At 45.2% G+C, this 27,629-nt stretch overlaps 1 protein-coding gene across 4 annotated transcripts; it reads right to left on the bottom strand.

Annotated features, from left to right (window-relative positions):
- Positions 1 to 27,629, bottom strand: GCNT1 (glucosaminyl (N-acetyl) transferase 1). Of its 4 annotated transcripts, XM_030293155.1 has the most exons (6): positions 27,540 to 27,623; positions 26,567 to 26,731; positions 15,681 to 15,852; positions 4,011 to 4,127; positions 1,811 to 2,074; positions 1 to 1,738 (listed from the first exon to the last, which is right to left on the bottom strand). In XM_030293155.1, the coding sequence occupies exons 5-6, from the start codon at positions 1,928 to 1,930 to the stop codon at positions 644 to 646; spliced, it is 1,215 nt and encodes a 404-aa protein (XP_030149015.1). In that variant the 5' UTR covers positions 1,931 to 2,074; positions 4,011 to 4,127; positions 15,681 to 15,852; positions 26,567 to 26,731; positions 27,540 to 27,623; the 3' UTR covers positions 1 to 643. The 4 variants fall into 4 exon arrangements, with proteins under 4 accessions (XP_030149015.1, XP_030149013.1, XP_030149012.1 ...); XM_030293153.1 differs by having other exon boundaries at positions 1 to 2,074; positions 26,567 to 26,684; positions 27,540 to 27,629; XM_030293152.1 differs by having other exon boundaries at positions 1 to 2,074; positions 27,540 to 27,624.

Below are 27,629 nucleotides of genomic sequence, written 5' to 3'. Positions count from 1 at the left end.
TAAGATGATTCACAGAATCAACTAAACTAGACATCATCACTTTCTTCTTTTAAAAAACATCTATACATTGTTGGAAGGGAAAATTAGAAATATTCGTGTTCAATCAAGCCCCCTTTTTCAAGTTCCCTGAGATGACACATACTGATACACACACAGCACAATGTTACGACAAAGTTATTTACAATGATCACTTAAAGTCAAACTCCTTATGTCACCGAATAAATCCTGCAAGATAAATTATATCCTTACAATTGGTTGTTGCTACAAATTTATTCAGATCAAGAAAACTGTCGTATTTAAAGCTCTCAAAGTAATTTTGGCACAGACGAAATCCTTTTGTTAAGTCCCTGAGCTCTTTTAACAGGCTGGTTTTCGCACGGTCTCTTCCCCAGCCCCCCGGGCCACTCAGCACCCGTCCTGGCCCCATGCTAACTCTAGGTCAACATGTGATGCTATAACCTTTCTAGCCCACTGTGCTCCGGAGAAACCACAGAGCTTGGAGGATACGCACAGTTGGGAGTCCCCACCCCCAAGGGCGCCCCCTAGAGTTTCTCGGATGTGTACGAACAAGGCAGAAGAATCGGATGGGGTGCGTCTCGTCTCGCGCATGGGTTTTATTTCTCAAGTTGCCTACGATGAAGAGTCAGCGTTTCAGTGTCTCCAGGGCTTTATGCCGCAGATGCTCATCCAAACACTGGATGGCAAAGAGGTCAATGTCCGTGTCAAACTTGTTGGCAAACAAGTGGTGCTTGCGTAGCATCCAGTTCAAGTCACCTGCTCCGAAGACACACACAGAACGCACGTGGACCCCGCTGCAGGGCGGGTAGGGGGCCCCCTTGGAGACATCACCTTCAAAGTACTGCCACTTGACGAACCTCGCGATCGCGTGCATGTCAGACATGTCATACTTCTGGCTTAGGGACAGTGAGCCTGGGACTTCGGGGATCCTCTGGATAGTGGCCCAGAGATACTCATCTGGACTGTAGGTGTCTTTGGCCCACTCCATAAACTTCTGGATCTTTTCATTCTCTAGCACATAGCCCACATACTTCCTACTGACCACAAAATAGGCACTGCCTGAGAACAGGGGCGTTTCAAGAGGAGGGTGCATTTTGTCCGTCCCCGTGTTGGTCAGCTTTCCATTAACAACTGTATAATGCTTTTTCCACCTTTCTTTTTTATTGGATGGCATTCTCTCGGACTCTAGGTTGTTTTCACCCATTAACGATTTGAGCTTCCGGACAATCTCCAGGTTGGTTTTAATAGGGAAATCCATGCCGCAAAGATTTATCAAGTACCTCCAGTCTGCACTCATCCTGTAGAGGTCTTGCATGCAGTTGAGGTCGGCCTGAACCCGACTCCAAGAGGCATACACCACGCTCTCCAGCTGACTGGCCACGAAGACGTTACTGAAGCAGGAGGCGATGCCCATCACCGCGGCCAAAAAGGAATCCTCTGATTTTCTGTCCACGTGAATGCAGTAGAGATTCTGAGGCATATAGATGGCCCTCAGGAGCCTGTCAAGCATTTCGATTTTGTGATGAACCACTATAGAATACGCAATGGGAAACTCCGCCTCTTCCTCACTGAGGGGCTCTACGATATATTTGCGCCTCTTGATGAAAGAATTGCAATCTCTGGTCATGTTTATATAGTCGCTGGTTGTCCACCGAGGGCGCTGCCTAAATTTCACCGTTAGAATTTCAAGCTGTACCTTTTGGATTTCATCTACATCCCCCTGTAAAATTTTGGTACAATTAATATTACTATTAGGATTCTCCCCAACCAGCTCCAAATGCCCAACACTTACAAATTCGGGCTTTTGATGAATTCTTAAAACAGAGAAGGTGACTAGGGAAAACACAAGAAGCAAGAAGCAGTACTTAGTGGGATAAGAGAAAAGTCTCCTTCGCAACAACTTTCTCAGCATTTCAGACAATGATCGAGGATTTTCCTTAATTGAGGGCAGTCTTCCAGGCTTCAGACAGTCACGATTCCCCTTCTGCCGTGGCCTCGAGAGGGGTCAGTTTGCATCTGTCAAAACGGCAAAGGCATCTTGAAATGGAGAATGGCGCTAAAAGAAAAACAGAAGGAATATATATAAATGTGGTCTTTGCCGACATCTTCTCAGGTTTAAAAACCATCCTCTTGGCTAGGTCAGATATTTAAAATACAACCAACTTGGCCCATGAGAGGAAAAGGACAGTGTCAGAAGAAACACACCGTCTGTAATATTAATACTAGATTAGTAAAAAAGAATTCAAGGCGGGGGGGGGGGGGGGCCTGGCTGGCTCAGTTGGTAGAGCATGCAACTTTTTTTTTTTTTAATGTTTGTTTATTTTTGAGAGAGAGAGAGAGACACAGCGTGAGCAGGGAGGGTCAGAGAAGAGAGACGGAGAGAATCCCAAGCAGGCCCCGCACGGGCATTGCGGAGCCGGATGTGGGGCTTGAACCCACTAACCGCAAGATCATGACCTGAGTGGAAATCAAGAGTCGGGCGCTTAACCGACGGAGCCAGCCAGGCGCCCTGAGCAGGCAACTCTTGATCATCTCAGCGTTTTGAGTTCGAGCCCCATGTTGGGTGTAGAGATTGCTTAAAAATAAAATCTGAAAAAATCTATGTATAAAGACGTGCTAGAATGTCCTAAACATTTTACCTCTCAGGAATATTGAAGTACAAATCAGAGTTGAAGACCTAAGCTATAATTATTTTAACTCTCCACAGTTGGTGAGGTGAATTCCTGCTCTCCCCTCTTAGTTTTATTAGCACCCTTTGCCTTGAAATCATTACTAATCTGGGTTCCTCCCGACACACCCATTGATGTCCATTGGGTGGCACCCCCAGCCCCAAATATGTGAAGAGATCAGCTCCATTCTGCTCCTCACCAGTTTGGGACTGGAGGTGCTCTTAAGGAGAAGTTCAAAAATAGCTGTGACCTTTAAAGACTCACGGGGGGGGGGGGGGGGGGGGGGGGGGGGGGGGGGGGGGGGGGGTGGGAAACAAGCCCACTGAATTGTCAAACTAAACCAGAAAGGCCTGATTTGGGCCTGTTTTGAACACCTCTCATAGTCCCATACCACGGGACCACAGGAAGAGAGGACACACACAGTCCAAACTAGGGACACGGTTGCCTTTCCTGCAACGCTTTTCACAGGTTAGAATGATTAAGGCTTGTGAAAAACAAGTTGTATACAAACGATAACGTATGACAGGCCTTTTGTCTAGATTCCAACGAGGAACCTGGCCCATTTTTATTATGTTTACAAGGATTACCAAGTATGTTTTGTTTGCAAAAATCAATTTCATAACTTGGTAATCGCTTCTATAACTAATAAGGGCTACTGCTCTTTTTTTCTTTGAAGATTTTATTTTACTTGTTTATTTTTGAAAGCTTACTTATTTTGAGGGAGAGAAAGAGAGAGAGCGAGCACGTAGTGGGGGTGGGCAGACAGAGGGAGAGAGAGAATGCCAAGCAGGCTCCACGCCGTCCGCACAGAGCCTGACGCGGGGCTTGATCCTGCAAACTGCGAGATTACGACCTGGGCTGGAATCAAGAGCCACCGAGGTGCCCCTAAGGTTTTTTTTTTAAGTAATCTCTACAACCATCGTGGAACTTGAATTTACAATCCGAGATCAAGAGTCCTACACTCTACTGCCTGAGCCAGCCAGGCGCCCCCAAGTGCTACTGTTCTAACAAAGAAAGTCAAATAATATTGATCATCTCCATATCAGAGTTAGAGATCTGAAACTGGTTTTTGTTTTTTTGAAATTGTTTTTTAAGACCAGTTAGTACTAGAACTAAAAGTTCTAACTAAGGACTAGATTAACACTAGAACTTTTAAATATTTAGTTAGCAAATAAATTGTGAATATTAACAACAGAAATAAAAATAAACAACTGGCCATTATTAGTATAACGTTATGAAAAGTATTTAGATTTTTTTTTTTTTTTTTTTTTTTTTTTTTTTTTTTTTTTTTTTCCATTTAGAATTAAAGAAAGTCTGGCTTACTTAGTTCTCAGATTCCAGGTAACAGCGTTTGTAGAGGGCCTCTCCCACAGTCAGGCTTCTTAAATGTACCAGGCATTTACCGATGGTGCTATGCCCCACGAGGCTCTTTAAAAAAATCTGTGACACGAAAAGGGAAATATGTGAAGGGATGTAACACACACGTAAGTGTACATACACATAAGCATGCTGGTGAACTAATCCTACGTATTCACTTTTTGTTTCTCCAAATTATGGCTGGTTCACTTTTCTCTTTTAAAATTTCTTTCCCGCCAGTCTTGTTTTCCTAATGCTTGTGTATGGCTCAAGTCTGAAAATATTTGTAATTTGGGTCAAGCTTTTCCAAAAAAAAAAAAAAAAAAAACCTCTAGTAGCATGTCCCAAAGTGGGTGCCAAGGAATAGTTTAATGGTCGAATATGATTGGAAAATCCAATATGTTTTACCCTCCTCCCCCCCCACCAGGGAAGATATCTGTGCTCACTGGCCCATTAAAGACAACCTTGTAATTGAGTTAGCGGCTTAGTTCATCTTCTTGCAAGTATCTCCACCACCACCACCCGACACCAGACGTGTATTCAAGAAACATGGGGGGGGGGAGGGGGGGAGCCTGCTAAAATACTTAAGCATCGCAACCGCTAAGACATCAGGTCGTATAAACAAACTGATGCCACTAAGCAGTTCCTACCCTTTCCCGGCTCAGACATTTGAGGCAGTCTCTATGCAACCACTAAACGATCTGATCTCTAAGCTAAATGAACAGAGAAACTGAAGTGGCCTCACACTACAAAGAAAATAAACTTCTGAAAAGTAACCTAGAAAAGTCGGTAAACAAAAGGGCAACAATGACAAACCTTGGGCAGGGTCCCTGGACAGAGGTCTGACTTCCGGAGTTAACACATTATAAAATGTCCCTTTGCAACAACAACAAGAAATTACAAGACACAGCAAGAAACACACAAGTCTGGCCCAGATACAGGAAAAAAGCAGTCAATTAAAAACTGTCCCTGAGAAAGTTGGGGCATTGGACTTCAAGACTTTAAGTCAGCTATTAGAAGTATGTTCAAAGAACCAAAAAACTGAAAGAAAGGATGAGAATGATATTTAACCAAACTGAGAATCTCAATAGAAAAATTATAAAGAAAAAACCCAACCGCAATGTGGAATTCAAAAGTACAATGACTGAACTGAAGAAGTGTCTAGAAGGGCTCCACAGCAGGTGTGACCTAACAGAAGAAAAAATCAGTGGAACTGAGCAGAGGTCAAGTGAGAGTATCCAGTATGAAGAACAAAAAGAAAAAAGGTACAAGAAAAATGAACAGAGGGGGCCCCTGGGTAGCTCAATGGGTTAAGTGTCCCGACTTTGGTTCAGGTCACGATCTCACAGTGAGTTCGAGCCCTGCATTGGACATTTTGCTTTCACTGCAGAGCCTGCTTCGGATCCTCTGTTTCTGCACTCCCCCCTCCCGCCCCCCATCCCTCCCCTGCTCATGCTCTCTCTCTCCAAAAAATAAATCTTAAAAAAAAAAAGAGAGAGAGAGAATAATGAACAGAGCCTCATAGACCTGTGAGATACTATTAAGCATATTAACAGGTGCACAGTAGAACTTGCAGAAGAAAAGGTGGGGGCGGGGGGGGACAGGAAACAGGGGAGAGGTAGAAAAAAATATTTAAATAATGCCGAAAACTTCCCCAATTTGATTTAAAAAACTAATCTACACACTCAAGAGGTGTAATGAGCTCCAAGTATGCAAAATGGTACAATCGTTTTGGCAGTTTGGCCGTTTCTTACAAAGCTAGACATAGGCTCACCTTTCAACATAGTGATCATGTTCCTAGGTTTGTTTGATGGTCTAAGACAATGGCCTATGCTGGACAATGTTCTGTGTGTTCTTGAGAAGACTGTGTATTTTGTTGATGTTGGGTGAATTGTTCTACAGATGTCCATTAGTCTAGTTGGTTTATATTATAGTTCAAGTTTTCTTGTTGACGTTCTTCCTTCTATCCATTTCATAATTATGAAATGTCCTTCTTTGTCTCTAATAGTTTTTGTTTTAAAGTCTATTTTGTCAGATATTCGTATAGTTACCCTAGCTCTTTTTGGGTATTTGTCTGCATGGTGTATACTTGCATTCTTTTACTTCAACCTAATTGTGTCTCTAAATCTAAACCATGTCTCTTGTAGATATCCTATAGTTGGATTACTTTTTAAAAACCGATATTGCTGATCTCTGATTGGAGATCTTAGTCCATTTACATTTAATCTGCCACTTAAAAAAAATACTTATTCTTTTGGGAGAGCACAAGGCGGGGAAGCGCGCAGAGAGGGGGACAGAGGATCTGAAGGCGGGCTTTGCACGGACAGTCTGACAGCAGTGAAACCGAAGTGGGGCTCGTACTCACAAACCATGAGATCGTGACCAAGCTGAAGTCGGACGCTCAACTGATTGAGCCACCCAGATGCCCCTAATCTGCCATTTTGCTATGTGACCCAAACACACACCAAGGCTTCCTCACCCAGAGTCTACTAAAGAACCTGGCAAACATTTTAGCAGGGATGAGAGAGTCTCTTAGCAGAGACCGAAAGTCTCTCCCTTGAATACGGATGCCTTTCCTGAAAGGGAAGACTTCCTTGTGGACCCGACCATGAATGTTTTTAAGTAGAAAAACACAAGTTAAGAAGACATGGAAGAAGGGGCGCCTGGGTGGCTCAGTCGGTTAAGCGTCCGATTTCAGCTCAGGTCACGATCTCTCGGTCCGTGAGTTCGAGCCTCGCGTCGGGCTCTGTGCTGACTGCTCAGAGCCTGGAGCCTGTTTCCGATTCTGTGTCTCCCTCTCTCTCTGACCCTCCCCCGTTCGTGCTCTGTCTCTCTCTGTCTCAAAAATAAATAAACTTTTAAAAAAATTAAAAAAAAATAAAAAGAAGACATGGAAGAAGAAAATAATTCCACCATGTTAAGAAGGAAAGCCGGGACCTAACGGCAATAGATCTTAATACGTGCCTTTTTGAAATTAAAACCAAGAAGCACAAAAATATTAAGGTCTATAAATAACAAAAGTAAACTCTGACCTTTTATGATGCTGATACTAATTAAGGAGAGCTGGTCAAGGAAGGGGACAAGAAGAAAGAGGTCAAACGCACCCGAGGTAACAGTTCAGTCTCTAGAAGCATTCCAACAGAAGAAAATGAACAACTCCAACTGGTCAGGATTGGGGTGCAGTGAAGTTCTCACTGGAGTAGGAGGACAAACAACAGTGACCTCAGGGAGAGTGAGAGAGGAAGCAGCAAGTCAAATTGGAAAAGCAGACAGTCGAGAGGGAACTGATTAAACAGACCCAAGAATCCCAGGCTGACTGACAGTAGGGAAAGAAAGAATCAGCTCTATTTATGCTACAGGGTGTTCAAAAGTGTCAGAGAAATGGTGGCAGATTCCAATGGGGGGTGAGAGTGCTTAAAAAACAACAACAACAACAACAAAATAGTATTGACTGGCAGCTGTTTGAAAGCAGCTGGGTCTTGGGGCACCTGGGTGGCTCAGTCGGTCAAACGTCCAACTTTTGGTTTCGGCTCAGGTCGTGATCTTATGGTTCATGATCTCACCAGTTGTGAGTTCGAGCTCTACACTGGGCTCTGTGCTGACAGTGCACAGCCTGCTTGGGATTCTCTCTCCCCTTCCTTCTGCCCCTCCCCTGCTCACGCTCTGTCTCTCTCAAAAAGAAGAAAACAGCAGTTGGGTCTTGGGGGGGCTGGGTGGTTCAGTCAGTTAAGCATCCAGCTCTTCGTTTTGGCTCAGATCATGATCTCAGTTTTGGGGATCGAGCCCCACCTTGGGCTCTGCACTGACAGCGGGAGCCTGCTTAGGTTCTCTCTCTCCTTCTGCCCCTCACCTGTTTGCACACGAGCTGTTTCTCAAAATAAATAAATAAACTTAAAAAAAATACGAAATAAAAAAATAAGAACAGTTAGGTCTCTACCCTGACAGCTGGCCAAGACCCGAGATTTCATTTCTGCAGCCTGGGGCACACCAGGCCTAATGGAAAGCGGGGTTTTCAACCAGGAAACAGTGGGGTTAAGTGAACGCAAAGACAATAGGTATTGAGATATCCTTCCCTATTTCCAGCTATCGGTTCCCAGCACTTGGACAGCCAAGCCAAAGCAGGAGTTTATTTACTAGGGAATCCAACCAGGCCAAGCCTTAAATACGCTGCCTAAATTGGAAATTTCCCCAAATGTTCAAAAACAGATTGTGTATACGGAGAAGAAAATTAATAATAATGTCCTCAGAGAGATAGGAAAAAATACTGCATTCAACCAGTCAGTAATTAAAACAGATTATATAGCCTGAAAACAGACAAAACAACACTCCCACCCCATATGCTCTTTTGCAGTATGACCTTGTATTCTACAATCAAGAAACAGTCAAAATTCCTTTCCCCTTGAATCTGGTCAACCTCATGACTACATTGACCAGAAGAGTTTGGCAGATGTGACACCGTATGGCCACCAAGGCTGGGTCACGTAAAACCATGCTGCTTCTGGGGCACCTGGGTGGCTTAGTTAGTTGAGCATCTGACTCTTGATCTCGGCTCAGGTCTGGATCTTAGGGTTGTGAGTCTGAGCCCAGAGTTGGGCTCCCTGCTGGGTGTAGAGCCTACTGGAAAAACAAAAAACAAAAAACTATGCAGCTTCCAATTGGTGGTCTTGGAAAATCTGCTCTCCAGAAACTTCCCTGAAGAACCAGCTTCACTGTTGTAAAAAGCCACATGGAGAGTCCATGGTACCCAAGTCAACAGTCCCAGATGAACCTAACCTTCATTCATCCCAGCCCAGGTGCCAGACATTAAGTGAAGAAGCCACCGGATGACATCAGCTCTTAGCCACTCAAGTCTTATCTGGATTTCTGACCCACAGAATGTGTGAGCAAAAAATAAAAATGGAAATGTTTATTTATTACATTTGGGGAGGTCTGCTTCACAGCAGGGACTAGAAAAAATAAGAAACCACATAAACAGAACACTTAGAAAATGAAAATGAGCTCTTAAATTAATGACATGATAGGAAAAACTGAAAAACTCAATAGAAGTGCTGGAAAATAAAGTGAGAAAACTCTCAGGGAGTTAAGCAAACAGACGAACCAACTGGTGGGGAAATTAGAGGGAAAAAAAAAAAAATAGTCATTTAGAGAAAGAACCAGACCAGGAGATCCACTATCTGAATAATAGGACCTCCAGAAAGGCAAAACAGAAAAAAAAACATGGAAGCAATTAATTAAATGGCTGAAGATTATTTCTCACAAACAAAGAATGGTTGCCAGATTGAAAACTCCTTGGAATACCTTCAACAATGCTGAAGGCAACAATTCCAGATGAGAATTCTTTGAACCAGATAAATTATTAAGTCAATTAAAGGTAAAATAAAAGATTTTACATCTTAAGACATGGAAATTCGCAAAACATTTACCTTTATGCGCTTTATCTCAGGAAATTACTGGAGGATAAGCGCCATCAAAACAAGTATAGGGGTGCCTGGCTGGCTCAGTGGGTAGAGCGTGCAACTCTTAATCTCGAGGTTGTGTGTTCGAGTCCACTTTGGGGGTAGAGTTTACTTTAAGAAACTAAACAACACCAACAAAAAAACCTCAAGTATAAACTAAGAAAGGAGAAGGTATAAGAATCAGAAAAGGTATATCCCAGGATGATAGTAAAGGAACATCCTAGGCCATGTCACAGGCCAACAGACAACCCTAACCGGCTGGGGCAGATCAGAAGGCCCCAGGAGAGATGTCTTCTAGATGGAACTGTTGGAATACATGAAGGGAAGAAGCATATTGAACACCGATTTCAACTACAGGCAGAGTTTGGGCAGTGAACTTGTGAACAAAGTACTTTGCAAACAAAGCAAATGATGGGAGGGTTGGGGGTGGTAATTATTGATTCCAAAGAAATCAGAGACACGCAATGATGAAAAAAAGCAATCGGCGTGCTCTGTGGCTTAGCTCTGCCGGGCATCAGTCTTAACGTACACACTAGCCGTCCAATCGAGATCCAATGAAACCTTACTAGGAGCACAGAGCAACGGGAAAGATGGTCATTGAAAGCAATGGGTTGTGTGTTTTGCCCAGCATTACATACCTGCCCGTGGGAGAGGCTCTAAGTGACGTCGTTGCTCCAAGCGATAATCTCATCTACCACCCCTCCTGTTCAATCTCATCCATCACCTCTCCCAATGGTAATGAGGAGACAGAAGAAGTGGGGGGCTGTTTTCGCAAGGATAAGTACGTAGGGAGATATGTGTAAAGGAAGTCCAGAAACCACTGATTATCAAAGGTAGATTTCGGTTTGCAATTAAGTTCGCAAACGGGAGAAGACCTTACAATGTAAAAACTAACAGCTAAGTATGACTAGCGCACGACTCCGTATTTTAAAGAAACCAATTCCAGAAGATGACATTCATCCCAATCACACCCTTACCAGTTTCAGTGAATTCAGCTAAGTATCACTACCTAGAAAATGGGAAAAAAAAAAAAAAAAAAAAGGAAAGAAAGAAACGAGCTACCTGTGGCTCAGGCTCTATTTTCCTAAACTCTTTTTAAAATAATTAATGGTAATAATGAAAAGGCAGAGCAGGAAGAGGGAGGGAGAAAGGAATAATACAGGTTTTGTTAAAAATTTATGACGTAACCTATTTAGACCTCCAAGTGGAAGGATTTAGCGGATTTATGCGAATATGTGTATACATATGTACACACCCCTAAGAACGATCAGGATTTTTCTCTTGAGCCTCTCATTGCCTTCAAGACTCCGAGACAAGGGGCAAGATAAAAAGGGCCCTGCACTCAGCTCTGTTAACCTTGGGTAAGGTTAGAGCTGACAGGTGAGTCAACGGGAAGGAAGAAAGGGTGGATTTCAAAAAGGTAAACTCCTTTCTTCTCGGCAATTTCCACCACGGTAGTTCCGGCTTCAGTCCAAACAACACTATTATACAGGAGAACAATTCTCTCTACCTGTTGCCTACTGTACCATTTTGAGTAGTGGAAATGGTTTTTTGTTCTTAAAAACATATACGTGCGCATAACACGTGCGTAAACAAACGGCCAGAAGGTGAAAGCAGGGTCCACAGCCATTGTCTTTCCACCGCAGGAAGGATGGTCTCAGTTCAGTTGGCCTCTAGTTCCACTGGAGACTCCTCTGGGGCTCCATTTCACAAACTCCCAAGGACCGTCGTTGTGTGACCCAGAGGCTGCCGTGACAGGAACAAAATACCCACTATCGTGATCGATGCTAAAGGTGTCGGTCCAAGTATCTCAGAGGATGGCGACTCAATCAAGGGTGACCGAGCGCCACCCTGAAGCAGCCAAGGGAAGGGGCAGGAAGCAGCTAAGACCCCAAGGCCATGTCCTGCCATTCGGGGTAGGGTTCTTCCACCTGTGCGTCCATGGCCTCATCGGAGGGAACCTCGCCTGTCACCTCGGGTTTCTGAGGGGTCACATTTTATTTTTAAGGGTTTTTTTTTTTTAAGTTTATTTATTTATTTTGAAAGAGAGAGAGAGAGCGTGCAAGTGAGCAGGGGAGGGGCAGAGGGGGGCGGAGAGAGAGGATCTGAAGTGGGCTCTGTGCTGACAGCAGAGAGCCCAATGCGGGGCTTGAACTCAAAAACCGTGAGATCATGACCTGCGCAGAAGTCAGATGCTTACCGACCCAGAAGTCAGAGGGCTTCCCGAGAAAGAGCCTTCTGTTCGCTCAACAGACATAATGAGTGATTCTCTGTGCCACATTCTGTGCCTGGCCCTGCGGTGGGGGGGTGGGGGGGTGGCGCTGGGTTCAGCCTTCTCCTTCAGTCACACCATCTGGTGTTTTAGTTGTAAGATCATATTTTGTGTGGAAAGAGGGCACAGGAAACGGGGTCCAGAGCTGTTCATAGTAGGTTTCCTATTGCCTGTGTTTCTGTGGCTGGACCCCAAGAAAACTCTGGAACGAACTCTGGGAGATGGTGACCGAAACTGTGGAGCTTGGTGTTTCTAATCATGCTCCTAAGCTTGGAGCACCCCAAGAACTTTTCCTGGCCAGTCTGGAGGAGCAGACACTGTTGGGGTCTCAGGAGCTTGTGCTAATGTGACACCTCAGGGGGTGCCTGGGTGACTCAGTGGGTTAAGCATCCGACTTCGGCTCAGGTCATGATCTCACAGTTTGCGAGTTCGAGCCCCATGTCGGGCTCTGTGCTGACAGCTCAGTGCCTGGAGCCTGCCTCAGATTCTGTGTCTCCCTCTCTCTCTCTGCCTCACCCCTGCTCGTGCTCTGTCTCTCTCTCTCTCAAGAAAATAAATAAACATTAAAGAAATTAAGTTATATAGCATAACTAATGAAAGTTTCTCAATGACCTGTTCCTGATTTTAAATTAGATGAAATTATACATAGGTCTCATCTGTGTGATCACCTATATGAGAGAAAGAAGGGAAGGAAGGAAGAAAGAGGAAAAGAAAGGGTTCTCTACACCTGAATTAATGGCATGAAAAGTTCTATAGATTTTTTTTCATTTATTCACTATACTATTGTGGGACGAAGCTATGAACTTCAGTGAACTTCATTCATTGCTGGAAATAGCATTCACTCTTCTCCCTATTGCTTCTTCCCCTGGAGGCACAACCAAGCCCTTAAGTAGCTGATGCCAGAAAGAGGAACTGAAACCTACCATTTCTGCCTAGCGGCCTCGGCTGGCCAGATGCACCGCACCCAGGTCTCTGCTACAGAACTAACTGAAAGCTGTAAATCCACCAAGAGGGAAAGAAAGCAGATGCACCTGGGTGGCTCAGTCAGTTAAGGGTCTGCCTCTTGGTTCCGGATCAGGTCACGATCTCAGTTCGCGAGTTCAAGCCCCGGATCAAGTCATGATCTCACTTCGCAAGTTCAAGCCCCACTTTGGGCTCTGTGCTGACAATGCCTGCTTGGGATTTTCTCTCTCCCTCTCTCTCTGCCTCTCCCCTGCTCATTCTCTCTCTCTGAAAATAAATAAACTTTAAAAAAAAAAAAAAAAAAAGGAAAGAAAGGATCCAGAAGGCTTCCTCGAATACAGCTGACCTGAATCTTGGAAGATGAGTAGGATTCAGACAGTAGGAAAAAGGAGAGAGAACACATCTGAAGGCCTGAAGCAAAGGAAGAGACTGCGATGTATGGCAAACCCAGTTTTAAAACGAAAAGGAAAGTGAGAGATAATAGCTGTTTGCCCCTCATGTTCCATTAGCCCTGAAGACCGCTTTCCAAAATCTATTACAAGAAGTGTGTTTCTCAATGTGGTAAACCACAACAATGAATAGATTTTTTTTTAATGCTCATTTATTTTTTACAGACAGAAAGAGCGCACGAGCAGGAGAGGGACAGAAAGAGAGGCAGACAGAGGAGTCGAGCGCACAGCCCGATGTGGGGCTCGAACCCAAGAACTGTGACGTCATGACCTGAGCCAAGTTGGACACTTAACCGACTGAGCCACCCAGGCGCCCCAAAAGAGGCTTTTTAAATTAAGAGAAGACAGCATGAAGGAACATATGTTAGGAGAGCACTGGGAGGAGTGAACCCAGGTTGTGTGAACACAAAAAACCTTTGTAGGTTAGTGTCATGAAAATTTGAAGGTAAAGAACAATGATCATCTGTCGCCCCCCCTCTCAAAGACTGCCTACACATCTTTAGTGTTATCCCACTTTCCTGACAGCAGGACTTAGGGCTAAACTAACTTTGAAATGGGACAGACAGGTCCACTAAGGCGGCAGAGTTCATTTGTGGAGGCAGACCTCGATAGACTTAAATGAAATATATCTACTTATGCACGTGCGTGCACACACACATTTGTAAAAAAGGAATCTTCACCTCATTACCACTGCAGGCCAAAATCAAGAGTGAGAGATCTTATTATTCACTTCAAACTTCCAGACTGAAAAGTAGTAAACTTTTTTCTTTCATTTTTTTACATCTAATCCTAGGTGGTTTAGAATACTGAATAGACCACCACGGTGTTATGGAAACGAAACTTTGGATTTGAAAGGCACTTTCAAGTTCATTTTGTCCGCTCGTAATTTGGATGATGAGAAAACGAGGGCACAGAGAGCACATGGCTGGCCAGGCCACACATCAAGAACAATTCTCTAGCAGAGACATCTTAACACTGGCCCTGGTTTCCGTCCCACCTGCTCGTCACACAGCCCGTGTGTCAAGGGTTTTCTGAACAACCCCGATTTCAAATATTCCAGGCTTTAAATACTTCCCAGGACCAGAAGTTCTAATTCCAAAATACTAGATTCCTTTTTGTTTTTAAAGGAAGTCCTAAAATTCCAGGTCATAACATATGTCTGGATTTTTGGCCTGCTAATCACAATTGTCAGGGTAGATATTCTCTATCATACAGAAAAATAACAAGTTAATCTTTGGCAGAAATGAGAAGTGCTCTTTTCAACATGTTAAAGTCCAGCTCAACCTCTAGCATGTGGTCCTGTTCCCAAATTGCAGTTGATCGTCCCTTCTTTGAAATCGAATGTCACTCGCTCACAGTCAGCCACAGAGAAAAACAGCAGTGTGAACTCAAACAGGAGGGACTATAAATCACAACTATGTCATGTCCTTTTTCTTTTTTTAATATTTATTTATTTTTGAGAGAGAGCGAGCGTGAGCAGGGGAGGGGCAGAGAGAGAGGCGGACAGAGGATCCAAAGAGGGTTCGGTGCTCACGGTAGAAAGCCAGACGCGGGGCTCGAACTCACAAACCATGAGATCATGACCTGAGCCCAAGTTGGTCCCTCAACCGACTGAGCCACCCAGGTGCCCCGCAACTATGTCACGCCTTAATGCATGATTTCAGCAAGCTGCCTAATCTCTCCAAGTGTTATTAGCTTCCTCATCTGAAAAATCGAGGTCATAATGCCCTCCTCATGGGGTTGGTGGTGTTTAGAAAACCCTACAAAGCACTTCATACAGGGACTAGTATGTGGTAGCGTCTCCATAAACAGAAGAGGTGTCATCACCATCATCTCCCATTTTAGCATGAAATTCCACATAACCTGGTCTCTGTAACTGGTCCATGCACATCGTCAGTGAGCTACTGGTAACTGGGCTAGTCTCAGACTCCTAGCCCACCCCCTCTATTCATGCTGTTCCCTGGGAAGGAAGGAGGGAGGGAAGGAAGGAAGTTCCCTGGGAAGGAAGGGAGGAAGGAAGGGAGGGAGGGAGGGAGGAAGGAAGGAAGGAAGGAAGGAAGGAAAGAAAGAAAGAAAAGAAAAGAAAAGAAAGAGGGAGAGGAGAGAGGGAGAAAAAGAAAGAAAGAAAGAAAGAAAGAAGAAAGAAAGAAAGAAAGAAAGAGGAGAAAGGGAGGGAAGGGAAGGATGGAAGGGAGGAAGAAAGGAAGGAAGGAAGAAAAAAAAAAAGGAAGGAAAATCCCCTCTTTCCCTCAACGAAAGGTACAGCAATGAATGCCTTGGATGCTTTTGTTAAATGTACCTTCAAGCTCATAGTCTTTTCCAGATGAGAAAACCAGAGTACAGTATCTAGATGCTCCCAGTTACGGTGTGTTGGGGAGCATACCGTGAATTTGAAGCCCCCTGTGTGTGGTCTGACAGATGGAGTCTCTATAAAGAAACCCCAAAGAACTGGCCTCGTACCGCGTGGTGCTCATACGATCTTCGGCACTGACCTTACCTTTCTGCACAGCGCACGAGGGCGGTTGGGCTGGGTCAGGGGTCCCCAACTCCTGAGTGACACAGCACTCTGCTGCTCCTCAGCAGGTGGGCGGTGGACAGGGGCTGGGGAAGCCGAGCTCGGGCCAGGCTGAGCGCGGGGAGCGGAGGATGACGATGACCGGGAAGTCCCGCTGCAAGACAAAGTACCAATCAGGTTGTACTTGCACAAGTCCGAGGACTCCCTTTCTTTTTTATGTTATTAACAGCGTCTGAAATTGACAGGCACTTGATGAACTATGTGTTCGCTACAGCGGTGGTTTCATTTCCTTAAAAAGGAGATTTTAAAATCGATGGCACTTTTACCCTGGAAGTTATTTTGGGATTAAGGAGATTGTTCACGAGAAGAGTTACGCAACCCTGGAACTAGCTACTTTCCCTCTCACTTCGACAGTCAAGGAAACTGAGGCTCTCGGCTGCCTTGACTAAGGTCATTGGCTCCAGTTTACCAGCAGGGCTGACTCCCCAAAGGCAGAGGGAACAGAGCAGTCTCCCTTTCCGGCCAAGAACAACCCTGGGTCCAGTTGTTTTAACTGCTTCGAACCATACCTTGCCCTACCTCCTACCTTCCAAGGAGCCCCAGAACCTTCCAAACGTTCCTGCGGGTGTCAGTAAGACAACTCTTCTTCTGAAGGCTTCAGCACTAAGGTACAGCAGAGCAACCTCTTCAACCTCAGCTACCCAATGTGATAAGTGATCTGACCACCCCCTCAAAGCAGGTGCATAAATTTGAGTGGCAAACTTTATCCCACATTTTCATTGTATCCAGATTACATTTAGGTATCTTTCTTGAATTCGAAGGTATTGCCAAAGCCGAGAATGAGGGAATTCTCTACGTAATAACATGAAAAAAAGGTTTTTGAGATGAAACAGCATCCAGATAAGCTGCATTCCAGTCTGTACAGAATAAACCCATTAAAAAACAAGGCTCCAGGGGCGCCTGGGTGGCGCAGTCGGTTAAGCGTCCGACTTCAGCCAGGTCACGATCTCGAGGTCCGTGAGTTCGAGCCCCGCGTCGGGCTCTGGGCTGATGGCTCGGAGCCTGGAGCCTGTTTCCGATTCTGTGTCTCCCTCTCTCTCTGCCCCTCCCCCGTTCATGCTCTGTCTCTCTCTGTCCCAAAAATAAATAAAAAACGTTGAAAAAAAAAATTTAAAAAACAAGGCTCCAAATATATTGTCAGTGGTCACTGGACAAATTTGAGAAGCACACACCCGAAAACGTTCAGTGGTCCTCTTTTTGTTTGGGGGAAGGGGTATTTTTTTCAAGCACCTTTGAAATGTTTAAGTCTTTAATTTTCACTCAAAATTGCAAACTGAGATTAAATGGCCCAAATCCTCCAACATAAGCTCCGGTTAAACAGGCTCGCAAAGCATTACAGTAAAGACACTTTCCAAACAAACAAAAAGCTACTTAGAGTTCCAGCCCGGTTACACATCGTTTTCGTATTCCCTTCCGATGCCTGTCCAGGGACACTACCGACTTATACTTGTGAGTAGATGTCATAGCATCTGGGATTCAATTTCCTATTCTGGTTTTGTTTTGTTTTGTTTTTTCATTTTTTTTTTTAATGGACACCAGAGAGTCTTTATTGTTTTTGCCACAATTAGTAGGTGTCTTGTGGTTGGATACTAAGGGTATTTCCAAATTATATTGTTATGAACATGAACTATGAACTCTTTTGAAGATACACATAGTGTTTTCTCTTGGCTTTATAAAGGATTTCTAGGAATAGGATGCTTGGATCAAAACTTCCAAGTTTCTGTGGCTCTTGACTGCCTTCCAAACGGACTATAGTCACTCATACTGCCACTCATAATATCTGAGCACCATTTTCTACATTTACTATGTAATTATCTTAACTATGTACCACATATTCATCCACTGTGTAATTATTTTTGTCAATATCCCAGCTGTAAAATGCTACATCACTGAGTTTCATTTTGTATTTCTTTGATTACCAGGGGCTCAATATTTTCTCTTGAGTATGTCTACATGGGAGAAGAAGGACAGTTTAGTAGCAATGATTTCAGCTCTGAAGCCAGACTGCTCAGCTCAAAAACTGGGTGTCATCACCCACTAACTCAGACTCCCGTAAGCTCTTAAATTCTCCAGGCTTCGGCTTCTTCTCTGGTAAAAATAATAACAAATGAGAACAACAAGAACAGAGGCACCTGGGTGGCTCAGTCGGTTAGGCGGCTGACTTTGGCTCAGGCCATGATCTCATGATCATGTTTGGGAGTTTGAGCCCCGCATCGGGCTCACTGCTGTCAGCACAGAGCCTGCCTCAGATCTGTCCCCCTCTCTCCATCTCTCTTAAAAATAAATAAACATTAGGGGCGCCTGGGTGGCGCAGTCGGTTAAGCGTCCGACTTCAGCCAGGTCACGATCTCGCGGTCCGTGAGTTCGAGCCCCGCGTCAGGCTCTGGGCTGACGGCTCAGAGCCTGGAGCCTGTTTCCGATTCTGTGTCTCCCTCTCTCTCTGCCCCTCCCCCGTTCATGCTCTGTCTCTCTCTGTCCCCAAAATAAATAAACGTTGGAAAAAAAAAAAAAAATTTAAAAAAAAAAATAAATAAACATTAAAAAAAAGGAGAAGAATAGCAGTTTTCGGCCATTTGATTGAATTAGGGTCATGTGTACCTTAGAGTTTTCATAAAGAAAAATATAAGTCAAAAACTTATATTTGACAGATGGGCCCTTAATAAACATTAGCAATTTGTTCATTATTATTATTATTTATATTTTCTCTTCTCTGGACAACGTTCAAATCTTTAGTTTATTCTTACAGGTAACTTTTTTCAGACCTCCAAAATCAGAAACTGTATTTCAGGTTTACTAACCCGAATGCACTCAATTTAATTCCACACCCAGGCAGCTATTACACAAAACGGAATCCTAGGTTCTGGGGGAAAAACACAATCATAAAAAATGTGTCTCCCTGATCTCAAGGAATTCACACAAAGGTTATCGGTGGAGCCTTCTGGGGGAAATTATAGGTTGGGTCAATATAGTTAAAAACTATTTTGGGAACTGGCCATGCAAGCTGGTGCAGCCATCCTGGAAAACAGTATGGAGGTTCCTCAAAAACCTAAAAACAGAACTACCCTACGACCCAGCAATTGCACTACTAGGCATTTATCCACGGGATACAGGTGTGCTGTTTCGAAGGGACACATGCACCCCCATGTTTATAGAAGCACTATTGACAATAGCCAAAGTATGGAAAGAGCCCAAATGTCCATCGATGGAAGAATGGATAAAGAAGATGTGGTATATATATATATATATATACACACACACACACACACACACACACACAATGGAGTATTACTCGGCAGTCAAAAAGAATGAAATCTTGCCATTTGCATCTACGTGGATGGAACTGGAGGGTATTATGCTAAGTGAAATTAGTCAGAGAAAGACAAATATCATGCGACTTCACTCCTATGAGGACTTTAAGAGACAAAACAGATGAGCAGAAGGGAAGGGAAACAAAAATAATATACAAACAGGGAGGGGGACAAAACAGAAGAGACTCGTAAATATGGAGAACAAACAGGGTTACTGGAGGGGTTGTGGGAGGGGGGGATGGGCTAAATGGGTAAGGGGCACTAAGGAGTCTACTCCTGAAACCATTGTTGTACTATATGCTAATTTGGATGTAAATTTTTATAAATAGAAAATAAAAATAAATAAATATCATAAATTGCAAAAACAAAAACAAAAACAAAAAACCTATTTTGGGAACAATGCATCCATTATAGTGCTGAAAAGAACTTTCCAGAACAGCTAGCCAGCCGGGCTAGAAACAATAGCTCTGAGGGTGCCCCCTGGGGCTGGGGAGGTTACAAGGGACTCACTCCTGGGATGGCCATACTCCACGAGCAGCTACTACTTCCGGAATTTTTGTTGTAAACCAAGTGTTTTGTTCATTAGCAATGGTGTTAGAAATGAAGCTTCCTGGGTGAACTTAATGACTTTTAACGAGATTGACATGAGAAAAGAGTAAGCAAAGATGAGATCGGGGTGTTCCAACTCTGTGGATGGAACTGGGGCATCCCAGAGGTGCGTTCTGCACGCATATCAAAAGGACAATCAAGCCCAGCAAGTCGATTAGCCCAGGATAGTGCCTTGGGCGCATTCCTGGGTCCCACCACTGATTCCAGAAAACTCATGACTACTTGATTGCAACCCGGTGATCAGCTGAATCCTGCTGCTACCCCAAATGAGCCTTTTGTGGGAGATGCGGTCAGAGTCCCCAGACGGGGCAGAATGGACTCAAGACTTGGTTTTGAACCCTCACCTTCACCTGCAGAGGAGAATGTAGCCCTCTCCAATCTGCTTACCAAAAAGACCCAAAACGGCTTGAGTCAAGAACCACATGGCCTATGTTGAAATGACTTAATGCATTTACCTGTCCTAGAGCATAGCACTGGCCACAACACTCCAGAAGTTTCTTTTCTTCTTCTTCTTCTTCTTCTCTCTCTCTTTTTTAAAGCATTTAAAGTGGATTATCTAAAAGTAAGTTGAATGTACACATTTCGAGAGAAGCAAGACACATACACTTTGTATTCGTTGCTTTTCAGAGTTTGAGCTCTAGTGGCAATTTTGTTCTCCATGAATGAATTATAGGAGCACATCATGGGGAAGAGGTAGTCTTATAAGGAAATCGGTTTCTCAAATTGCTGCGGGGTGAGCCCCACTTTGACTCCACTGTCAGTGATAGGCTTGTAAATTTTTTCGCGCCAAACTAAGAGTAAAACCTTTGAGTAAAGTCCTATCGATATATGTATCTTTCTGAAAAAATTTCGTGTACTATGATAGGAAACGACAGAATAAAATAGGCAGAGAAGGAAAAGATCAGGACCTCAAGTCCCCAGGTAGGGAAGAACACACATTTTGGAACAAGGCTGGGATGTCTGACCACAGCAACCCCCTCAGGGGTAAGGTTCCTCTTAAGAATGTAACAGACCCCACCTACTCCCCCTCAGGTTTGCTTCAGGAATTTGACAAAAGACCTGACTCAAAATCAGTAGACCCGAAGACCAGTGACCCACCGGGAACCTCACCTTAGGGCCGAAGACCACCCCTCATACAGTGGAAACGAGCCAATCAGGAATGGACCACCCAGCACCTAGAGGCGTCAAGCCAATGAAGAGTAAAACCTGAGAAGGAACCTGGGGGAAGGAAGGGGAGGGGCATGACTAGAACCTCATAAAACAAGGACCTCCCCTATAGTCGCAGGCACTCACTTTCCAACGCCCCCTCTCTGTGAAGAGAGCTCATACTCTTCTTGCTTTCCGATCCTATACTCCAAAGACCTCTGCCTGCTGCTCATTTTGTGTCCGCCTCTTCACTCCTCGAAGGGGTGAGACGACAAATCCCAGGTATTGAGGTAAAAAAAAAAAAATCCTGCCACCCTACTGCGCTAATAAATTCTGCACATTGTAAAACAAAAAAGACGGGGAGAGGAGGACGAAAGCCTATTCGTTTAGTCACTTATGGCATAACAGATGAATTGGTATTAATATTTGTAGTGAAAGCAATATATTACTAAATCTGTTTAATTTTTGAAAATCTCTTGGTTAATGATGCTGTGATAGAGCACTTTGGAGGACGCTCCAAGCTTGTGTATTCTAACATTGTAAGGGCTGTCTGGGGGGGGGGGGGCGCCTGGGTGGCTCAGTCGGTTAAGCGTCCGACTTCGGCTCGGGTCATGATCTCACGGGGCTCCGTGAGTTCGAGCCCCGCGTCGGGCTCTGTGCTGACAGCTCAGAGCCTGGAGCCTGTTTCGGATTCTGTGTCTCCCTCTCTCTCTGACCCTCCCCTATTCACACTCCTGTCTCTCTCTGTCTCAAAAATAAATAAACGTTAAGAAAAAAAATTTTTTTTAATAAAAAAAAAAATAAGGGCTGTCTGGGGTGACAGGGACAGGCTGGGGAACACAGTAGAACACTCACAGCTCCGCTCCCTGATTCTTGATACTTAGTGTTCAATCTACCCACCAGTTATACAAAGGGGTTTTTTTGGTGAATTTCAGCTGGTAGTTCTCACATCAACTGTCCTCGCAGACCCCCCACTGGGTGTCATCACATTTTTATAAATCTGACAAATGGGTCAAAACCCAGGGATCGTCTTCACTTGAAAGATTTTGTCAGACAATTCCTTTTCTAAGTTTCTAAAGTTTTTCGTTTTTTTTTTTTTAAGAGATTTGAGGGGCGCCCGGGTGGCTCAGTGGGCTGAGCATCTGACTTCGGCTCAGGTCGTGACCTCACGACTTGTGGGTTCCAGCCCCGCTTCCGGTTTGCTGCCCTCAGCCAGTCAGCACGGAGCCCCTTCGGCTCCTCGGTCCCCCCCCCCCTCTGCCCCGCCCCCCTCACGCTCTCTCAAAAAAATAAAACATTTTTTAAGAAATTAAAAAAAAAAATTTTGGTCAGCCACGAAATCTACCGTATTTCTTGGCAACATGTTTACGTTAGCGGTGAAAACATTTCCCAGCAGCTGTTTCCAGAATGGGTCTCTGTAGCCGCAGTTCTTTTGAAAAGCAGTCACTCTCCCTGTCACTGTGAAACTTCACAATTACCTTGAGGGTTCCTGGTGGACTCCCTTTCCTCCCGCCATCTCGAGGTGTTCATCAACCCAGAAGTTCTCCAAATTGGGTGGATCTAGAGTTTTCATAGCCCAGTATCTAGGCATGCCCCTCCCGTCTTCCCAGAGGACAGTGGTTGGGGCTAAAAGCTTCAGCTCTCTAATTACTTGTTCTGGCTGGCGACCAGCCCCATCCTGAGGCCACCTAGGTGCCCCCACGCCTAAGCTACCTCAGGAGCATAAACTCAGGTATGGAAAAGAGCTTCTATGAATAACAAAAGACATTCCTCTCCTCCCAATCTCTCAGGAAATTCCAAGGGCTTCAGAGCTCGGTCAGGAACCAAGGACAAAGACCAAACATGTATTTCTTATTCTGTCAGGGCTAAGCACAGTGGCAATCAACATTATTTACAATACTGTCCAAGGACCCTACCACAATGTGGGGCACTGGAAAATTCTTGATAAATACTGGCTGACGGAATATCTGGCTTCACACACAAACACTCCCTACTCAGCAGGTTTTGCCTCCTCCTTCAGAGAGCTCAAATCTGAGGCCCCTTATCCAACCTCTCCCTCCCTCCTTCCATCAAAGACCAATCCCCCAACCTGTGTAATGGAATCGAAGAGCTTTTTGCCTTCTCTGAAACCTGGCCCGCTCATTCTTCAAGTATTTCTCACTCCCACATCTTTGGCCTCTCCCGCTCCTTCAGGAACTTGCCAGCAACCTCAGAACTTGTTTGAGTCTCTCCAATCACTAGTGGAAAATGGAAGGAAGGAAGGAAGAAGGAAAGAAGGGAGGGAGGGAGTGAGGGAGGGGAGGGAGGGAAGAAAAGAAAGAAAGAAGAAAGAAAGAAAGAAAGAAAGAAAGAAAGAAAGAAAGAAAGAAAGAAGAAAGAAAGAAAGAAAGAAGAAAGAAAGAAAGAAAGAAAAGAACACCCACAGCCCCCATATTTCCTCCCTGTCCTCTTTGTCTGTTTTGGTTTTTCTCTCCAGGTCAGTGCCTCCTCTTGTCATCCCATACCCCTCCTCAAATGATCTTTCTTATATACAGTGATTATTTACATGCAACAGCTGCCGACATGTATGACCCTGGGATCATGACCTGAGCTGAAATCAAGAGTTGGACGCTCAACTGATGGAACCACCAGGTGCCCCGCAGCCCATCTCTTTCATGAGTTCCAGATGCCAATTCCTTGTCCCCAGTGGGATGTCTCACAAGCAAAACCTGTCTGAATGGAACTCCCTTCCCTCCCAGCCTCATGCCAACCTGCTCCCCTCCGGGGTTCTCGAACACCATAAATGGTTTCACCACCCTATTCCACTCTCTCTGCCCCTCCTCCGCTCATGCTCTGTCTCTCAAAAATAAACACAAGGGAAAAAAAAATTCTCAGACTACAGAAATATATGGTTGTCTTTGTTATTGCTGTTAGCTAAAAGCTTTTAATGTTTCCTAAAACTAAATTCTCCTCTGAACATGATCTACAGTAAGTCTTGTTATTAAAATTCTTGCGTAGAATTTTTTCTTGGGAGTTCTATTAGGGATTGGGTCAATTTCCAAATCAACAAGCGTGGTTCATTGACATTTTATCACCTTAAAAAAATTAAAAGACATGGGGCGCCTGGGTGGCCCAGTTGGTTAAGCCTCCAACTCTTGATTTCGGCTCAGGTCCCATCTCATGGTTCCTTAAGTTAGAGCCCCTCGATTCAGTTAGAGCCCCGTGCTGATGGTGTGGAACTCACGAGTTTAAACTTTAGAGATTTAACAACTGCACTTAAGCCTTCCTTGGAGACAAATCCTGGCAGGACACATGTGGCTGTTCACCAAGAACACCAGTTTAGTCACTGTTATTATAAGAATATTTTAAAATGCAGATGTTTGTTTAAACATTACACATAGTTTCTCTAGTCACTAGAAGCTTAAAAGTTAATTGTATTTATAGCCTAGTTCCTAAGTGCTACAGCACTTCCAAAACTGGCTCATTCTTTTCCTCAACCAGGCAACTTTGTCCTCCAGGGGACATGTGGCAACCTCTGGAGTCCTTCATATTGTGGTAACTGTAGGGAGGAGCCTGTCGGCATCCAGAGGGTGGTACCAGGGGGGCTGGTGCACATCTCACAATGCACAGTACAATCTCCACAACAAAAGCTTAACTGGCCAAAAAATGTCAAATTTGAGAAACACTGTTCTAAACAGCCATAGCATTTGCCACAGATGGGCAGCAAGGAAGCACGACAACCCTAAGCCAGGCATCCAAAGCCAATGTGGTTAAGAATACAGATAAGCGGGGCACCTGGGTGGCTTAGTCGGTTGAGCTTCCGACTTCAGCTCAGGTCATGATCTCACGGTCCGGGCCATGAGTTCAAGCCCCACCTCGGGCTCTGTGCTGACAGCTCAGAGCCTGGAGCCTGCTTCGGATTCTGTGTCTCCCTCTCTCTCTGCCCCCTTCTTCCCCAGCCTCCCCCCCCCCCCCATCCTGTCTCTCTCTCTCTCAAAAGTAAATAAACATTAAAAAAAAAAAAAAAAAGAATACAGATAGGCCCCCAAGAGAAACACACATGATTTATATGAACAGTCATTTGGGAACTCCTCTTATAAGTCAGGGAGTTAGGCATTTGACATTCTGAACTAGAACCATGAATAAATTTTCATTAGAATGACTCTTACAAATAGTGACACAATTCCTTGGTTGGCCCATAAAAGACTCCTTAACTCGGTGCAGCTGAAGTACCCCCATACTTCATAGAAAACAGACACAGAATCAGAAGAAATCCTTTTCAACAGTATTCATCTGTTTCGCACCACCTCACTCCGCAGCAAATGCACAATACCATCATAGGTCAGAATTTTTCATTCACCGGAGAACGCAATCACCAGGTAGAGCAGTTTCTAAGATCTAACAATGAATGATGCATGAACCAAATCTGACTTGATTTCTTGGGTTTTAAAAAAGAAAAAAAAAGAGCCAATATGTAAATCAGGTTTCACTTAAAAAAAAAAAAAAAAAAAATGAAGGCACCTGAGTGGTTCAGTTGGTTGGGCGACTTTGGCTTGGGTCATGATCTCACAGTTCGTGGGTTCGAGCCCCACTTGGGGCTCTGTGCTGACAGCTCAGAGCCTTGAGCCAGCTTCGGATTCTGTGTCTCCTTCTCTCTGCCCTCCCCACTTGCACTCTGTCTCTCAAAAATAAATAAACATTAAAAACAATTGTTTTTTTAATGAAGATTTTTCAGCTATTGACGGGTGGGCAGAAAGGTTTGGTCACACTGGGCCAGAATCCCTGCACGGTTATGGGTAGGGAACGGTCAATACCCACACCACACAGATTTTTTTTTTTAGCAGGTCCACTGTAGGTCACCCGCGACTAACCAAGGCCCCCTTAACTCCCGCGTCCATCATCATCGTTCAGTCCCTACACATAGGTGATTTTGTACATAGTGGAAAGTTCTCAGGGACAACATTTTTCTTAGTGTTAAGCAACTAAGTTACAAATGGAAAAAAAGCAACTTGTGGTTGGAAGTAGTATTATAATCAGTCAAGGATGAATTATAATTAAAGAAGGATGAAACCCACTACAGATTTGGGGCCCAGGCTAAGGAGGTCCTTCCCAGAGCCAGTCACCGAAGAACAACCTGGAGGCAACCTTCAAACCCTCACCATGAAATGGAACACTCAACTCCTTCCACTTACCAATAAAAAACTTTGTAAAAGTAAACACACAGTTTATTACATTGTTCTTTTAAAATGGAAGAGTTCGCCCTTTCTAAGAACTCAAAGTTTCCCCGAAACTACCATCCTGAACGTGTTGGGGGGAAAGTCCATTAAGCCAGAGCAGATATCCATAGAGCTCAGTGTTTCTTCTTTTTTGCCAGAAGTGAAATCTGTTACCATGTTCCCCGGCAGGGGAGCCTGTCTGGAACTGCCTGCGCTCCTAGCAGGTAATTTACACTGATCTCTAAAACCCATTCGCCCCTCCCCCTCCCTTCCAAAACAAATCTGCCTTTCAGAACAGCTCTGAAAGGGGGACAGAATGCCCAGAGCAGGGGACCAGTCCCCGGCTGGGTGCCTCACCTACCACTCACCAAATTCAGGCCACACAATCCCGTAGCCTGTTCTCATCGCTAGGAGCCACTGCTTTCTGCCAACCCCGCATATCCTTCCAAGTTGGCCTCTTGTCTTACTGTTTGTAAAACGAAGACTCTCTTCCCCCTAGAAAGAAAGAAAGCAAAAGGCGCCGAGGTTGCCAGGTGACTACAAAACTCACCTCCGCCTGGGCAGCCCATAAGGCCCAGCCTGGATCTGCAGGCGACCTCATCCACCGCGAAAGAGAAGCGTGCGGCCTGCTGGGGTGCCTGGGGCTCGTTCTGCATCGAAAGAAAGCGCTGCAGGGAGAAAAGGCTGTGAGCGAGGATCCTTCCACCTCAAAAAGCTAATAACCAAAAATTGGAAGAAAGGATTCAGAAACTGGGTGCTAAAAAGGTGACAGAACACAAACCAACCAAACAAAACAACTCCCCCCCCCCCAAATACCCCAAAAGCCTAGGAGGGGGGCTAGAATGTGTTTCAGAATCACCTGTTTCCCTAACAGACCCAGCAGCGCGAGTTTCCTAGATCCGCGCGCGATGGACAGAGAGGGAGCAGGAGAAGAGGGAGAAGCGCGGGGGCTTCCGAGTCCCCCACTGGCGTCTCCTTTCCAGTGGCTTGCCCCAGGGCGAGTCATTTCTCATCCCGGTGTGGGCATCCTCATCAGTAAAACGGGGGGGGGGGGGGTAATGATGCCTCTTCGCAGGGCTACGGGGAGCATTAAATCAAGTTGGAGCTGCCGGCACCCAAGGGACGGCAGCGACTTAACTGTTCGCTCTCTGCCTACCCTCGGCTGCAGCCAACTCCGATTTCTCAGCTCCTACCCGCTACCCGGATCAGGGGGGAAAGAAGGCAGGAAAAAGTGGCTTCCAGGTGACAGCGGGCACCGGAGTCCTCTCCCCGGGTTCCACGGATCGGACCAGGAGTAAGGCGCAGGGAAGGCGTCCCGCGTGCACACGCGCCCGCCTCACTCCCACCGCGCGTCCGCTCCCTCCGGCCCCGGCTCCGCTTCCTCTTCCCGAGAGCCCACCCCGCCCGCGGTGAGAGCCGGCTCCCTCCCTCACATCCTTCCCATCCCTCCACCCGCCGCCGGGCGCCATAGCAGGAGATCGAGGTTGCCGGTATGGAGTGGGCGAGGTGGAAGAGTCGGTTACCTGCAGCAAGCCCGCGGCCGCTGGGGCGCAGGAGGGTGCGCTACCGCGCGGCACCCCAAGCCCGCCGCGCACCCGCCGGGCGCTGAGCTG

The sequence above is a fragment of the Lynx canadensis genome, chromosome D4 (genome assembly GCF_007474595.2).
Source record: "Lynx canadensis isolate LIC74 chromosome D4, mLynCan4.pri.v2, whole genome shotgun sequence".
NCBI lineage: Eukaryota > Metazoa > Chordata > Mammalia > Carnivora > Felidae > Lynx > Lynx canadensis.
The sequence above is the reverse complement of the archived record's forward strand: the minus strand, read 5'-3'. Positions and strand labels throughout refer to the sequence as shown.

Bases quoted from the DNA above. Each gene is read 5' to 3' on its own strand.
- GCNT1 (XM_030293153.1), bottom strand. From the start codon at position 1,930: ATGCTGAGAAAGTTGTTGCGAAGGAGACTTTTCTCTTATCCCACTAAG.